This window comes from Prosopis cineraria, unplaced genomic scaffold, assembly GCF_029017545.1.
Source record: "Prosopis cineraria cultivar Desert tree isolate PC_DT_omini unplaced genomic scaffold, ASM2901754v1 PC8, whole genome shotgun sequence".
NCBI classification, from domain to species: Eukaryota; Viridiplantae; Streptophyta; class Magnoliopsida; order Fabales; family Fabaceae; genus Prosopis; species Prosopis cineraria.
This window is the reverse complement of record NW_026555339.1, coordinates 18,749,325-18,767,669: the sequence shown is the minus strand read 5'-3', so window position 1 is coordinate 18,767,669 and position 18,345 is coordinate 18,749,325. Positions and strand designations below refer to the sequence as shown.

The window sequence follows — 18,345 nt, the reverse complement described above, 5'->3', positions numbered from 1 at the left end:
ATAATGAATATATTTATCAAAAAAGTTTATAAATTTTATTTTTATAAAATATAAAATTAAAATTAAAATTAAAATTGAAAAAAAATCTGGACCATCAAAATTAAAATCTTCTTTTATAAATATAATGATTATATAATATATGATTTTGGAAAAAAAGAAATGGAAAGAAGGAATAATTACAAATTTACTAATAGGCATTAGTTCTAGTAGAAGGGAATATGGCCTCTTAATTCTTAAGCATGAGGTCTTGGGTTAACTTAAGTCCTTGAGAATGCCCAAAACATGTTCTTTTTTTCGAAGAATTATTCTCTATTGAACCTGATAATATTGAAATCTAAACTAATCATATAGTTATACACAAAAGATTGTTATGATCTTGGCGGAGATTTGATGTGTAAAGAAAGTAATAACTTCTCCGATGTGGCTAACTTTATATTCTAACTCAAATAAAGTGATTTCATATCTCACTTCAACTAAATTTTCAACCCAATGAAACTAATTTTTGTATTACCAAATTTTAAATTGACATTTCAAACAGGAACATTTTAGTTAAAGTATCATTTTTGAAACAACAAAGCAGGACCATGGTTCTAAAATTAATTTATTTGAACTGACGTTATTTTTATCTTTTTTATATTTAACTTATTTTCAATTTAATTCTTGAGAACTAAATTGAAGTTTTAAAATCTTTAAGGACTCACCAGAAATTATATATCTTCTTAGGTCCTTAACTGAAGTGTTCCCTAACTTTATGTTGTTTTAATATAATAATTGAGAGTTATAAATATAATATTCTAACAATTATACTAGCTTTATCACCCGTCAAACTTGGGATTTCGCGTGTTGATGACTATTGTAGTTGTGCTGTCGTCTTTGATTGAGATTTACATTTAAATTATCAATTAAAAGGACAATCTCTACGCGGCTGAGATAATGTAAATATTTTGTCGTATGAATACTGCACCATGCTTTTCTGACAATTTGTCTTCGAAAAGATTGTTTAACACTAAAGCATTAAGCAAATGATGATTGAGAAATGGAGAACCATAAAATATGTAGGGAGTGGGACAGAGAAAAGAGGAGAAGGGAATATTTTAGTGGCAATGATTATCCCTAACAATACCAATGTCAAACAAATGCAATACCATACGCTAACAAATAAATGTTAATTTAATTGATAAAAATTTAGCTCATATTCACAAAATCATGGACTTAAATTTTGTTATTGATGTGAGGAACTTATTTTTTGATAAAAGTGAGGAACTTATTAGTGGCTGATCTATTAGTATGGATATTTTTAAATTCAAACCGAATATTGAACTAAAAAGGTCAGCTGTTCACAGTTTACATGATTCAACTAAGTTAGACCAATAGTCAAATCGTTGTCATAATAATTAAATAAAAGTAATATTAAATGTATATATAAAATAAATATAAGAAGACAATCTATAGTATGTTAATAAAATAACATAATATGATTGTACATTAATAATATTATAAATTATAATTTTATGACTTGTCAAATATATTTGAATCTTAGTTAAATTCAATATGAATAAACTCAAAAGTATCTGTATTTGCATATAATCGTCAATATCTTTATAAAAAATGATCTCAAATGATATTTTATACGTGTGAGTTGTTCAAAAATAAAGTTAGCTTTTAGTAAGATCTAATTTTTAAAATTTTTTATTTTTTATAAATATTTTAAGATTTTTTAATATTATGTTTAAAATCGTCTAGTTTTTTGAAATATTACTCCAATTCCCAATTCAACTTCGATTTTCAACTTAATAGTGGTTCAACTCCAATCCAATTTGGCTTAATCATGAAAATAATTTTTTGATCTAAACCGAGTTGTTAATGGCTCTAGTCGATGGTTTGACTATCCGATTCAATCTAATTTTTAAATCATTGGTTAGTACTTCTATGCGGGTTCTTTGAGCCTAAAAGTATGTCTTAACATTAGCAAGCTTTTAAAACCCAACTCAACTAAATTGTTGATTATCAAATGAGAAAAAAAGAAAAAAGGATTAGGTATAGAAGACTGGTAGAAGTCACATCTAACTTCAACCATGGTGCTTGTCACCTTGATAAAATCTAGATTGAGCTTTATTTTTATATTTATTAAAATAAAAATTTATAATAATTATAAAATTTTTTAGTAAATTAGTTTTACTGTTAATTTAGATAATCTAAATTTAATATGTACGGTCTAACTTAATATTAATTTTTTATTAAGTCTATATTATCTAAATGGGTGACTAATAAATTTATTAAATTTTTTATTCTAATGAAATAAAAATATTAAATCGCACGGTCTAAATTAAATCTCGAAAATTCAGATCATGAGGTGATCGCGTGAGCACCCAAGTCCGACCCAATTTAGCCATTAGCACGAGAGTCCTGCTCAAAGAAGAGCCGAGACGCAGCGAAGACATTCAGCTGCTGCGATTCCACTGCACCAGACTTCCATGCGCCTTGGGTTTACGCGGCTCCCTCCCCATCTGCGGTGTTTGCACAATCATCCGCCACGAATTTCAGGGCAAGTCTGATAGTGCTGGCGGCGCTGAATAACACCTCTACAAAGGAGTGCTGACCACGGCCAGCTGCGGCAGGGCCCACTTCTCAAGCAAACCCAAACTTATCAATGGCAATCATTAGCTCTGGAACAACCTCTATCTCCTCTTCCATGAACTCAAACATCCCTCCATGGAAGTATCATGTCTTCTTGAGTTTTTGTGGAAAAGACACCCGCAAAGGCTTCACTGGCCATGTATACGCTGCTTTGCAGCAAAGGGGTATCATAACTTTTGTTGATGAGGAGCTGAAAAGAGGAGAGACCATTTCTGATCAATTAAGTCAAGCAATTGAAGAATCTCTCATCTCCATTGTTATTCTATCCCCTAATTATGCTTCTTCTCGTTGGTGTTTGGATGAACTCCAAAAGATTCTTGAATCTAGAAAATCTTTGGGTAGAGAAGTTATCCCGATCTTCTATAAGATCGATCCAACTTTTGTACGTCATCAAAGAGGTACCTTTGAGAGGGCCTTTAAAAAGCATAGCGAGAGATTTGCTCTAAACCAAGTGAAGGTGCAGAAATGGAGAGATGCCTTAGAAGAAGTTGCAAATATATGTGGCTTTGACTCTAAAAATCAGTAAGTTTTCTACAACAGACATTTACTTGTATGATTTATGATGGCGCTCTTCTATTAACTCTCCATACGATGATTCAAAAACAAAACAAATGTCTGCATGACCATTGCTATTAAACACATGATATGGATGCACTTATGATTATGATATGTTATTATAATGACATCTGGTTAATATATGATGCTGCTGCTCTATATCAAATCCAGTATTGTCAAGTCAAGTTCAAGTATTATTAGGCTTTAAATAGAGAATAGCTCTCTTAAAATTATTCTTTGCATTCATACAAATTCAAACTTGAAAGTTTATGCTAAGTTGTCAAAACTCGTTCTACTAATGCTTGATGGTTTCTTCCCACCTCCTTCTTTCAATGGTATGTGATCAATTTCCAAATGATTAAGTGAGACGCAGTATTGATACAAAAATTTATCTTTTAAGTTATTTTTTACATTTGGAGCATTTGAAATTTGGTTATTACTCATATCTCACCACACTGTAACTATTCAAATAAGCTAGCTTTATATTGCAAATTTTATCTTTATTCTTTATCTCCACTTTCTTAAGAAAAAATGAGGCAAAATATTATATATATATATATATATATATATGAAACGGAACGACAACAGTGAATGGAAGACAAGAAACGCTCGTCCGTTCACGTCCATTGCAACATCACCATTAATGCAAATAAAATGCATTTATAACCTGCCATTTATTTCCTTGTTTTCAATTTAAGACTTAGAGCAGTATAAATAGGATCTTGTTTTCCTTGTACTAACATCTAAGATTAAAGCAATAAACTAGAGTATCTTTTTCATATGGTTTCTAAACTATTTTGGTATCAGAGCTAGTCCAGAGAACGAGAGAGTGAGGTAAAAGTTAAGGGATTATATTGGAGAAGAGAGAATTCAAAGGAGCCCCTAATGTTTCTCCAAAAATTGACATTACTAACTTGCTCAAGAGGTCCAAAAATATGGAACAGGAGGTTCCCTGTGGTCGAAAATTTTGTCATGGGCCACTGCTTGAAACCCACACGCCGTTGCTAGTAAGCCACGTATTGCATGCGCTTGCTAGAGGCTAAAAATGCTGACGTCGTTGGCCATGTCACCTTCCTGACCGGTCAACGACAGGTCAGACCAACTAGATTCTGCCATGTGTCAATGTAGCCATGTCATCCTAACCAATCAGCCATGTCATCCAATCCGAATCAATCATGAAAATGATTATTTGGTCCAAACCGAGCCATTAACAGCTCTAAATTCTAAACCATTTTAGTATCAGAGCTAGTCCAGATTGTTAAATATGGTAATACACCCAAGATAGGGGTGAGTTAGGTGTTTGAGGAAATTTTGGTTCTTTTAAAACTTTTTAGCAAAACTATATTCAAAAGAAGATTTAGACAAATTTGAATTCTAAACTTTGTGTGTAAGAATATGCTAAAGTTACTTTCACAAGCTCAATATGTGTAAGAGTATTTAGAAACAATCTCTAAGTGCAAGTTAGAGTAAGAGCATGTAAAAATATCAAATTCAATTTTATACACTAAAACATAGCATTAATTAAGATTGCTGGAAATATAAAGAGATAAGGAAAGAGATATTACAAACAATGATTTATTCTAGTTTAGCTCCTCCTCTTAAGCCTACACCTAGTCTCTACGCAACTACTTGAGATTTTTCACTGTAACATAAGCTTGAATGGGTGCTTGCCATCTCAGTACATCCACAAGTTTAATTTAGGCAGTTGTGAGCCTTTACAACAACTCATTTTACTAGTGAGCTTCTTTTACCAAGAGAACAACCTCTTTGATTCCAAGAGAAATCTCTCCCTCATCTTTACAAAGGTTTTGAGTATGTGAATTACCCAATTAAAACTTTCTCTCTCAGAGTAATGATGAGTATAATGAAATTCTAATACTCAAATAATGAAGATATAGATGATATTTGCTCAAGAATAATGATTTTCATATAATAAGAGTGATATATTATGAATTTCATAGCTTGATGATTTTTAAGGTTAATCTTTTTTGTTCAGATCAATTTAGAGTATTAAATTTATAGCTCATAGAGTGAAATAAGTGTTAAAGACATCAAATGACTGTTTATAGATGTTGCACAGTGATTATAGTTATTGGTGCAATTTCTTGTGAGCAACCAGTGTTGATTCACGCAAGAAATTGCATGTGGTAATGCCCATAAGACAAATCATGTGTGTTTTGGAAGTGCTTCATGCATGTTTTGGACCACAGAAGCTATAGAATGAAAAACAAAGCTTTATAGGTCATTTCACATGTGTATAAGGTGTTTCATGCGTGATTTTACTTACAGAGGCTATTCAGTGCAAAAATAGGCTTTTAGATGCAATTTCACATGTACGTGCAAGGTGCTCTTGTAACACTTGCCTCGAGTGTTATCCAAAAATCACATAATTCAAATAAACTAATTGTGGTTAAGGAGTTGATCCTCTAACCAACTTAAGAAATAAATCATTTAAAACTTTTAAAAAAATTTATAGGTTCTACCTATAGCGTACAAAAGCAAGCTAGGCAAAAGTGAGATAAAAAGATACTGTCATGATAGCATTAAATTGCTATCATGACTACCCTCCCGGGCTAACCACTCTTTAGCTTTCCTATCAAGCATACTACCATCATATGTGGTCAGATTAGAGCGAGAGAATTCCTTCTAAGGTCTGGATATGTCATCTTCTCGGTTATTAACAATTGGTTCATGAGCTCCCACAGCACTAGAAGTTCCTTGCCCAGCACTTGGGTTAACATGCTGATCTAAAATAGTATGACCTTTAAGATTTTGTTGATATCCACTATCACTTCAAGCAGCCTAACCATGACTGCATCTGTCCCTTATGGTGGTGATAGAGGTAGAGGAGGTAGAAGTAGTGGTCGTTCCTTATTCCTTGGTCTACCTCTTCCTCTTCGAGCCAAATTACAATTGAAAGGTGTACAGTCATACGTGTATGGCCCTTTCTTCCCTCCTAAAGGAACATGCCAGAAAATGAAAAAATAATGTCATCCAGGTTAGTGACATAAGGGAAAGACATAAGAGTAATGTATTTAGGGTGCCAACTAGGAAAGAGGAATCATAAACCTAAAACTGATACCAAATGTAACACTTGCCTTGAGTGTTATCCAAAAATCATATAATTCAAATAAACTAATTGTGATTAAGGAGTTAATCCTCTAACCAACTTAAGAAATAAATTATTCAAAACCTTTAAAAAAAATTTATAGGTTCTACCTATAGTGCACGGAAGCAAGCTAGGCGAAAGTGAGATAAAAACATGCTGTCATGACAGCATTAAATTGCTATCATGACAGCCCTCCCAAGCCAACTTCTGGAAGGCACCGTTCTATCGTCCGGTCCCCAATCAAAAAAATTTTAAAGCTCACACATCACATTTAAAGGGTACTATAAGTGTATCAAATTTAAAAAAGATCCAACGATTGAATTAAAAATTAGACATGTTAAAAGATTGGTTATTTTTCCTGTCATGATAGCTTGTCATGACAGCACCTCCAGACTAACTTCCAGAGTATACCATTTCATCATCTAACCTCCGATCGGAGTGATTCCAAAGCCCACATGTCACTTTTAAATAGTACTATTAGCATACCAAATTTTGAAAAGATCCAATAGATGAATTGAATTTCGTGCATGTTGCAACATCATTAATGTTGCTGTCATGATAGCAAAAGTGCTGCCATGACAGCTCCTCCGGATCAAATTCCAGAGTGTGCCATTTCTCTGTCTGGTATTTGATCGACGTGATTTCAAAGCCCACACAAAGCTTATAAAAAGTTTTATTTGTGACCTAAATTTTAGAGAAATTCAACGGTCAGATTAAGATTTGGACACCCGGGTGCAAAAGTACAGTTGTTTGGTAAAAACCATTTTCAAAATTGTCCAAATCTCATCTTAATGGTCACAAACATGTGGGAACACTTTAAACACATCAAATAGGACTAAAAACACCAGATAGAACATTTAAATGATAGAAAAATCCTTTATACCAAAATTTGACCACCTTGGTGCCATTTTCTAAAATGGACCCTAAGCCCTCAAAATGCACAAATCACACAAGAGTGGCTAAAAACTATTCCAAATATCATATACACATATGAATACACATGCTAAATATTCTCACTTAGCTCATAGATCTCTGTGGGGCCCACGCACCCACTCTCTTTATCCAAGGTGTATGTTTGCCCATAGCATACCATTTGCAATGCAACCACTTTGCATTTGCTCGAGGAATCACATATATATCAAAATAAATATTTTCTTGTAGTGAAAACTTGATCTACTAAATAAATCCATCAAAACCACACACCATATCCAAGTTTCCTAGCCATAAGTCTACAAGCAAACAAAAATTCATACACAAGCCACACAATCCACACACACTCACACACATATACATAATCACATCCTACTGGCACCCTAATTCTAAATACATTATAATAGATTTGCTCTAAAGAAAGGGGTTGCAGTTCTTTACAATTCATAAACAACCCCTAGCTCTGCTCCTTTCCCCATCCTCCATTAGTTCCTTCGCTTGAACATGGAAATATTAAAAAGAAAGGGGTGAGACAACCACAATCTTAGTAACAAAGAAATTTACATTGATTATTACAAAGTAAGCTATAATTGAATAAACGAATAATAAATTCAACATAGTATATAATTTAGACATTTAAAATGCATGAATGCATGACATAAGCTGATATGGCCTTTCATGACCAACAAAATACCCCCTAGCACTCTTTAACTCACAGGTAAACCTTATACCCACTTGTATCTCCACAGGCACAAAACATAATCTAAGGCATGATCTAATCCACCGAACTGCTTATGCCCTTTCGACGTGAATCCTGAGCAGTTGAAGCTAACTCCCTCCTAGAGACAGCCCGACTTACTCTCCATGTGAGGACTACCTTGACCTAGGCACTCAACCTCACACTTTATATGTTGGATTCCCTCCTCCACTGAGAGGTGTCGAACACTCAATACACTAACCACTTTAGTGCACTGAGCCCATAATAGGTAAGGTAACATTGAGTATTGGCAGTGTGTCATAGAATATCAAAAGTCCACACCTTCTCATTGGTGAACTCCTATCGAGATCATGCCTTTTTTTCGTGTCTACCTTTTCTGAGTATTAACCACTTCAACACTCTAAGGTAGTCTAACATTTATAAATCTCCCTTAAATGGTTCCTTAGCCTATTTAAGGTACCTTATTTAATTATACTTCCTTAAGTGCAACTTCTATTCTTTATGATTACAATACATGCAAGCAAATTCTCGTTTCTATAAAAACATTGTTGTTAAACAATTAGAAAAACATATTTGCACTATAATCAAAGTAGTACCCTATAACCCCTTATAAAGCACATTTAATCTTTTAAAATATGTAATGCATGATAGCTAGTAATATTTATTCAAAAATAGCTAAAACAAAGTAATAAGAAATATAAATTCCCCTGTTACCTCAACCCTTTGGTGCCAAAAGGGTTCTTTTTGTACAAATAGGACTTGGCTTGTTCCTTAACTTCTCAATAAGTTTCACCAAAAATTCCTACAACATATAAGTGATCCATATCACTTATCATGACAAATAGCATTAATAAAGACTATAACTCATACCACACAACTTGGGTCAATGAGTCATAATCCATCTTAATGGTTCATATATTAAACCAACCATTCACATAGTATTACTTAACCACCAAAACCATTTATTAGCCATCACTAGGTTAATTTCCAATTTATATAATTTTTTATCAATTAAAAACCTTCACTTAATTTCACCAACTTTCACCATTAGCCCTTATAATGAAAACCAAACCTTAATTTAAATCTTATTAGGCTCAAACAGCAACATTATAACTAAATCAATAAGCTTAAACCATTGAGGAGCAAAACCCAATCTCTCAAGGTTTAATTTGTGCCCAAAACACCTCTTTTCATCCAATTATTCACTCAAAATATTAGATCACTATATAGAAACTCAAAAAATCCTCTTTAGGATCCAAAGAAATAAAAGCTTATAAGAATAAAGCCTTTAGGATCAAAATCTAAAAATTTTCTCTTTTAAAAATTGAAGAAAATCAACAGCAAGGGAAGAAGATTGAAGTGGGGAGTTTATGTATCGTGTAGCCGAACTCGCAATGGTCGCAAAGCCTCCTAGATCCAAACCTAACTCCCTCTCTTTCTCTTTTCTTCTGCCTCTCTCCCTCTCGTGCATTTCCTTTTTTTTCCTTGTTTCATTTCTGCGTTTCTGTGTCTGTTTTCCCTTTAAAATACTGATATAAAACTTTAGAGAAAATTACAAGAAAGGGCCCAACATTTTTTATTATAGCATAAAAGCTCGGGTCAACTTTGGTAATTTTTTCCATAGCTTAAAAAAATAAAACCCAACTTTTGCTTATTAAAATTTAAACTCTGGACCTCTATCAAATTATTCTAAATTTTAATTTAATTATAGATATTTTATTTTTAAAATAAATTCGAGTCTTAAAATTTTTGGGATGTTACAACTCTCATGTGAGATTTGGACACTGATACTAAATCACGCATGTGTCTCAGTTGCTCTCTTGCATGATTTTGTGGGTTCACTACTCATACATTCATAATATCATAACTCACTCAATACAACTTTAAATTTGACAAATTCTATATCATTGAAAAGATCTTGAAGTCTAGTTTTCAATGAAATAATTTTAAATTCATATTAAATTTAGAGATATGATCAAAAGAGTGAATGAATGTCAAAACTAAATGCTGTGCAAAATCAATATCTCAATACTCAAATTTTAAAGTTCATATTTTTGTCAATAGAACTCTATTTGGAATAAATAAACTATCATTGAAAAGCTGTTGGAGTCTATTTTCAAATGAGATATCTTTCATATTAAAATGATATTTGTATTGAGAGATATAATATGAAACATGACCAAAGATCAAAACTATTTTTTTTACACAATTGCTTTTTCAAAGCATAGACTTCAAGTGTTCCTGAATTTTTCAACTTAATTCCATTTTGAGTAAATAGAACAACTTTAAAAACTTTATAGAATTAGTAATCAAAACATTTAAAAGATCGTGAGACATATATGACCAATAAAAATCATGATTATAGAAAATTATATCTCACTCTTTCTCTTAAATAGCTAAAATGCATATTTAATTTTTATTTAAGATATCTTGAGCTAATACTTCATATCTAAATCAATGAGTTTAACATAAAGACTCTTAGCCTAATGATATTATACTTATTAAGTCCAAGGCTTTCAAGGTGCATCCAAGCTTGTATGAATGTTTTCATTCTTCTTAAGCTTTTCTTGGATCATCTTTCTCTTTATCTTTATGTTCTTTAATCATGAATGTAGCATACACATGATGACTTCAGCTTTGTTCCTCTTCATGCTTACTCTCATTTTCACTTTGGACAACCTTAAAATGATATATCATGAATAAAATGGTTAGTTCAAGTATCAATATGCATATATCCAAGTTATGAAAGATAATACTATGAATATTCTTGGATATAAAATCAATTTAAGATAAGGAAAAAAGTGATGGCATAAATAACTTTGATGCACACAAATCATTTTTCCAAATCTCACATAATATGGAACAATATAAGCAAAAAACACTTTAAAACACTTGTTTAATAGTTAACTCATCTATATTTATCATCATTAAAACTTAAGCTAAATATAATGTCACAAGATATTATGTCCAACACAAAGAGTGAGAGAGTGAGGTGGGAGTTGAGGGATTACATCGGAGAAGAGAAAGATTCAAAGGACGAGTCCCTGATGTCTTCAAAACTTGCAATCTAGATGTTTTCTCCAAAAACTAACATCACCATCAATCTCAAGGGGTCCGAGAACATGGAAAAGGAGGTTCTCCATCGTTGGAAATTCTGTCTTAGGCCATCGCTTAAAGCCCACACACAGTCGCTGGCAATCCATGCGCCGCACGCGCTTGCTGGAGATTGAAGATGCTAACGTCATCCGCCATGTCACCTTTTTGACCAATCAATGACAGGTTAGACCAACCAAATTTTGCCACATGTTACTACAGTCTCATCACCTTTCTGACCAATTAACAACAAGTCAGACTAACCAAATTCTGCCATGTGTCATTGCAACCATGTCATCCTGGCCAATTAGCCTTATTTTTCAAAGTTATAGTTTGACCCTTAACCTTGCTATATTTTCCTTTTCACCCTTAATCTTTTCAAAATTTCATTTTGACCCCTAAACTTTTCAAAATTCCATTTTGGCCTCATATTTTGTAAAAATTACTATTTGACCCTTCTATTTTATAAAAATTCTATTTTGGCTGCATCATTACCTAAAATTTCCCTTTCCACCCTATACCCTTAAAAAAATTACAACCACACTCCTATATTTGTTTTCCCAAAGTCCTAACCTTATAGAAAACACTCCAAGATGGCTTTAAAATGCAGGAATGTGCACGAGGTTGAGATGAGATAGATGAGATGTAGTGTCACCTTCCAAAAAATAGAGGGTGACTGGCATGGGATGTGAGCCATATCACACATCCCTTAAGCCCAAGATTTTAAAATCTTTTCATTTTAAAACATAATTGAATTTGTACTAAATATTATAACATATTTAATAGAAATCATTATAATAAAAGTTCTAATATTTTTGTTGATATTTTGGTAGAACCTCTCTTGTAAATAGGATCTCCTAAAAATTCTACAACATAATATAATATCAATCAAGAGTTTAGCTCCTTCCAGCCAGCAGACAACATATATTAAAATAGAAACTTAGCTATAGGCTAGATAGAGCACCTAACCTTACATTCAAAATAAAATACATCAATTCAAATATTTACATCAAACGGAGATAATGCAAGGTAAAATTCCACCTAGAACAATGGTATGCCCTTCAGAGGTCAGTAGTAAGATTAGCATCACCTGATGAATTTGAGACCAAAATAAATTTCTAGTAAATAGTATTCCAACAATAAATAGTTAAATATGTATGAAATGAAGATTTAAAATAATTATGTGCTAGAGATGACAATTTTGACAAACAATATTCAATAAACTTCAGCATAAAAGGGCTCTGTGTAACTTTAAATAAAATCTTGATTCATTAAAATATGATGTCAAACATCATTATCCTTTAATTTCAATAAAGCAAATAACTGCATTAAATAATTATAAATTTTACTAATCAAAACTAATGAAAAATAGATTCATCAAATAATTAAAAACTCATAATTATAAGGACTTATCAGAACAAGTAACAAATGTAGACACACAGTCCATAAGGGTAAATAACCAAACGCGGCTTATGCCATGAAAATAAATATGGACACACAGTCTACGAGGATAATACTAACCAAACACGGCTTGAAGCCATGAAAATAAATGCAGGTACGAGACCCACGAATAATAAACATAAGAACAGAGCTCACAAATATCAAACTAGCTAGTCATTAACCATGGTGCGCCAAGGGCTACGGAATTGCTGTTAGCAATTAGTTGTTTTATATAAAGTCCCCTTCAAATCCATTCTCAAACATGTGAGAAAATCATCTCTTTCAAAATAAAGTTTTCATTTTCAATATCAAACTAGCATGAATCATTTTCTGTAGCAATTCAATAATTTTCAAAATAAAATTCCATAACTAGAATCCAAACTTGTATTTACTGATTAACTAATATTATGAATTCTGGTAAAATAATTTCACAAAATAAAGTAATTTAGTTAATAAAATATCTACTAATCATATTGTTGTTGTAAAAAGAATTCGCATAAAAATGTAATATTTTAATAAAGAAAATTTTATTGAAGTATCTGTTGGGATGCTATCCACTTACTTGAAATTTTTAGGATTCAAATTTCACTTCTCAACTTTAATCAAATTTTTCTTCTTTCAAACACCCTATAAATCATATTAAAATTTTATTCAACTTTCAGCTAGTATAACAATTCCTTTTCAACATTCCCACTGATAATCAACTACAATAAATTTGAAACTTTAAAACAAAAACTTTGCACTAAAAAATATTCCTCATTAGCATTTTGTCAAGACACAAAATATAGATCCTTTCCAATTCCCTCATAACAACTCTAGCACTTAAATATTTCCTCAAAAAACTATTGATCTCCAATAATTCCAATAATCCAATATTGCTATTAATTTCATAGTCAAATGTCCTTTGTAACTTTCAAGTCAAATTTATAGCTTAATACATCTAAGCTAACTTTACTTCACACAAGAATCAATGAAATTTCAAAATCAAGTTCAATTCCTCTAACAAAAAATTTAACATATATCTTAAATACTAATCTCCAAGTATCCCATCTAAGCTCTTTTCTTCCACTTTCATTCTAACAATTGTTTCAACATCAACCATTTCAAACAAATTAATTTAACTCAACCATAAATATATATATATCATCATCAAGCTTCAAGATAAATTTCCCACTCCATATTTGAAGCTCTTCCTTATAACAGCACGGCAGCGCAGAACATATACCAATTATGTAATTTCATGCATATACAGAGCAAGCGACACTCTCACGCACATCAATGGCTGACAGCACTTACTAGCACAGAAATAATCAAGAAAAGGGACCCGAATCTCCTACCTTTATTCGGTGCAGTTAGGAGTAGAGAAGAAAGTGAAATAGTAACTTAGATCTCCATGGCAGAAAGCATGGAGGCAAGAGATAGTTTTGATAGTTGAATAGGGAAAAAGCAAACTAAACACAGCTTATAAGAAAATAAAGAAATCGAATCACCAGCACACATCCAAGCTTGTGACAGTATTACCAGCTCTTGTGATTTAGTTTCTCACACCCATCAGTGACTTGAACGCAAACATTAAGAATAGAACAACAAGCAAAAAAGGAAACAGAGATGGGAAACATGATAGAGCACCTAGAATTGGCACAGCTATAATAAGAATCTACTTCCACCGGCGACTACCAAAAACAGAAAGGAAGAGATGAAGGAAACGATGGGAGTTCCAAAGCTTTCTTCTCTGATTCAGCGTGTTTCTTTCTCTAACAGCCATAAAATAGAGCAAAAACAAGAGAGGGATTCAGCTACTCAATCCTGATAGAAGCGAACACCCAGCTTGAAAGAACAGAAGAGACACACAGTTGGTGGTGAGGAGGAAAGTCCACTGCTAGTCAGGATGAAGCTTGCACAATAAAGAAGAGAAGAAAAATATAGAACGCTTGTGAAACTCTCTCTCACTCTCATTTGTCAATCTTATCGACAAAGAGAAAAGCTGAAATAAAATATAAAGCTTGTGGAGAAAATTACAAAATTAGACCAAAGCTAGTTGGAAAAAATTACCAGTCAAGGCCTCATCATATTAATATTCTATTTATAATATGTTTATATGCACAGGAAGTAAGGGGCACTTTAATAGTTTTCCATATAAGAAAAATAAAACTAATATTTGGTTTAAATGATATTCAACTCTAGACCTCGATCTAAATAACTGGTAAGAATTTCACTAAGCTTCTACTCTTCACTTGTCATAAACTTAAAATAAACAAATTAAATATCATTTCAAAGAGAATTTATCTAATTTAAAATTCAAGGTTATTACATGTAGGATACAGGGGTTGGAAGCTACTGTAGAAATGCAAGGAGCTTTATCACACTACTACAAAACTATTAATATAGGACACTTTATATGGAATGATTATATGCATAATGCATAACTGTCCTATATGAGGAAGTGAATATATGTGAAAAGAAATATAGGACGGTTATTTAAATAACTGCCTTGTATATATACATAAATATAGGACGGTTATATTAACAACTATCTTGTACATATTTAAACAAGTATTTTTATTTTTTTTTTAAAATTGTATCACTAGTAGGACAGTTCTTTCTAAAAACAGTCCTTTATATGGAATATGTATAGGACGGTTGTTCATGCTTTTTTTTTTAAAATCCCACTCAATCCTTGTTCTCCTCTCTTTCTCAAAAGCTTAGCACTCACAGGTTGCCTTAGCGTTCTCTCTTCTCATCATCACTCACTTTGTTATTGTTTGTTTGTGCTTGAGCTTGCCATCGTCGCCATGAAACCTCTCATTATCTCTTCTCCTTGTTGTTGATGTGCTCATATATCTTTTTGTATTCAGTACTTTTGACCAATTTTTCTTAATTCCATGCCTCACTATCTTGATCCTCTCACCCTATCTCCCATGTGAAATGGGAGCCACCCACACCTACTTCTCCTCCTCGATTTGTCGTTACCCTCCCATCTCCTTTGCCATTCCTATTTATGCTTATGAAGGCATCACGGCAGAGCTCTGTGCTAGTGGTTTCTCCTTGATTTGTGAAGCTCACTTGGTGCCAACTCTTCATTCTTAGTTTGTCTACTCTTTGCAAGCTAGAAAGCTTAATAGTTTTGGGATGCTCAAAATTTATTTGAACTTGAGTAGAATTATTCTATAGTGATAAGTGATGGGGAGTAAGTTTTATGAGGGGAAAAGGAATCCAACTTGAAGAAAGGGATCATTTTTTTCATAGTATTATAAATTTTATAAGAAGAGAAGAAAGTTTTTCACTTTCATTCTTTATACTTGATTATGTTTTGTGATCGACTTAGCTGTGTAGACTTTTCAACAATTGCTATAACTTCTTTATTTTTCTTCTTTGGTATAAGGGGTCATTTGGAAATAGCATAAGAATAAATAACATTAAAATCTATTCACATAATCATATAACTCTGAACTTCAAAGTGAAGTCCATGTCACCAATGAGCTATTAAATTTGGGTAAAACCTTGCATCCATTTGTTTGTTGTGCGTGGTGTTAATTTCTTCTTATAAACATGAATAGTACAAGTGCTTCCCCCCTTTACTTGACTGAAGTACATGTAAACTAATGAAAAATAGTATCTAATTTAGAAAATCTGGGTTAGAATTGGCTTGCCGTATACTAGTTTATGTACAGCAAGTGAATGGATGAATTTGTTGTAAACAAACATATTGATGTAGATGGATTTTTGGTTAGCCATTTAATATGATTTCCCTTTAATTTACTTCCATTTTTTTCCCTTTCTCTCCCTTTTCCTTATATGTTTAATGCATAATATATCCTTGAACAGTTCCATTTTCATGCCTTTATGATGACTTTTTTTTTAATACAATTCACCTAAGTTGCCCAAGTTCCCCCCTCACATTTAGATTCCAACAAAAGAGCTGCTTTGTGGTCCATAAACTTGTATTTGTATTTGTATTTTATGACAATCATGTAGGAAGGAACTAAGTTTCCATTACTTGATCCTTTTCATTTGTCAATAGATAATCATGATGTCAATTTGAATGAAGTAAAAGACTTAATTAAACAAGGCATAAGATTTTGACCAGTCAGATAACTAATATCAGTGCATGTAGAATTTTCTTTTTCTCTTAGCTTTATTTGTTTCAGCAAGTTCTATGAAGCATGAATAAAAAAACAAAGGAAAAAAATGAATCATATCCATATCCAATACATGTTAAAAAAGTCAATTTAGACTTGACTTTTAAATTTCACATACGCATTTAAGATTTGTGATTTTTTGATATCTGAGTAATGTCTTGTGTCTATGTCAATGTCTATGCTTCTAATTAGAGCAAGAATGTGTAAATATCTACCAAAACTAAGCTATGGCAAATTTACTTGTTTTTTTCTTCCATGAACAAATTTCTTTCTAAATACATTGGGTTTTGTGTAAATGCATCCAACTAGATAATTTAAAAAAAAGGAAATGCAAGAAATGAAGATATTTATCTTATAATTTTTCCTTTTTCCTTTTTTTTCCTTGGTATAAAAACATTACTCCTACAATTGATGAAACTAGATATGAAAGATTGGCCCTTTTTGTATAGGGAGTTATTGGATTTTATTTAACCATACAGCTAACAGATGGATATATGGGAACAATTGGACATATAGTTGAATGTTTTCTTCAGTAGCTTGCCATTTCCCACTACTTCCCTTGACAATGAAAATCCATCTTTGATTATTAACATGATATTAAACTTTTTGCAAAACTTCATGACATGCTAAATTCACTAGTGATCTGTGGCCATTACATTAATTTCAGTCCTATTTCATTTTTTTGGTGTCTCATTTGCAATGATGAAGTCATTCATTCTCTTTTGCTAGTACCTATGGTTGCTTTTCCTTTTGGGAATTCCATATAGAAACTATTCTTCTCTTCTGATTAGCCATCAAAGTCAAGTTCCTATTATCTCACTTCCTTCCTCTACTATCATCACTTTTTTTTGCTATTTTTTTATTCAGGATGAATAGTTGAGATCACAAAGTTATATATTACTTTAATGAGGGGAACCAATTCCTATCTGATACTCATTGGTTCAAAGTTCTAACTATGACTCTGGTTCTTTATTCTTGAAGATTGATTATATATATATATATATATATATTTGTAGGATTCAAATTCACAATAGTGTCAATTCATGTTTGCTACGTCCTTTACCAACACACGTTAGTGACCCCAGCTCCTATTTATACAAATAGAAGTAGATTTTCAATCCACTTGAAGAAGGCCAACCTGTTGCATCTACTTTTGTAACTTTCAAAATGAAAGAGATAAAATATTAAATTTTTATTTCTATACATAAAAATCTAATGGATATTTTATCTATTTTCATTAATGTCAGCTTGCTTGAGTGGTTTAAAACTTTCTCAAATATTTTCTCTTAAACGATTTTCTTCTATCAGCTATGATTTTTCAAGTCGTAAAAGTCAGAGCATATTGATATAAACATACACACGAAGCACTTTTATCGCAAGAGAATCAGTATGACCATAAAGGATATCTATATATTTGAAGGTTTCATTAGGAACAAATAAAGTTATTATGTATTTCTTTTCTTGAAACAATCACATACAGGATGGTTGATCTTTGAACCATCCTATATATGGGAGGCATATTTTTTTTTTAAAAAATCATGTAGGACTATTGTTTAATAACCGTCCTATATATTGTACATATAGGATAGTTTTTACAATCTTCTTATATCTATTTTTGCAATAAAGGACAGTCTAATAGAGGACAGTTGTCAACCATCCTCTATAGGGAAAAACAACCATCCTTTATAACCTTTTCTATTGTAGTGTTAGTGTAAGGTCTCCCT

The 18,345-nt window shown here is 32.1% G+C and overlaps 1 protein-coding gene across 2 annotated transcripts in view; it reads left to right on the top strand.

Moving 5' to 3' along the window:
* The first annotated feature begins 2,376 nt into the window (after window positions 1–2,376).
* LOC129317014 (disease resistance protein RUN1-like) overlaps window positions 2,377–18,345 on the top strand; it is a 31,840-nt gene continuing 15,871 nt past the window's right edge. For both annotated transcript variants that reach the window (XM_054961318.1, XM_054961317.1), the window contains exon 1: window positions 2,377–3,159. In XM_054961318.1, coding sequence (XP_054817293.1) covers window positions 2,651–3,159 — 509 coding nt within the window. In that variant the 5' untranslated portion in view covers window positions 2,377–2,650. The remainder of the gene's footprint in view (window positions 3,160–18,345) is intronic.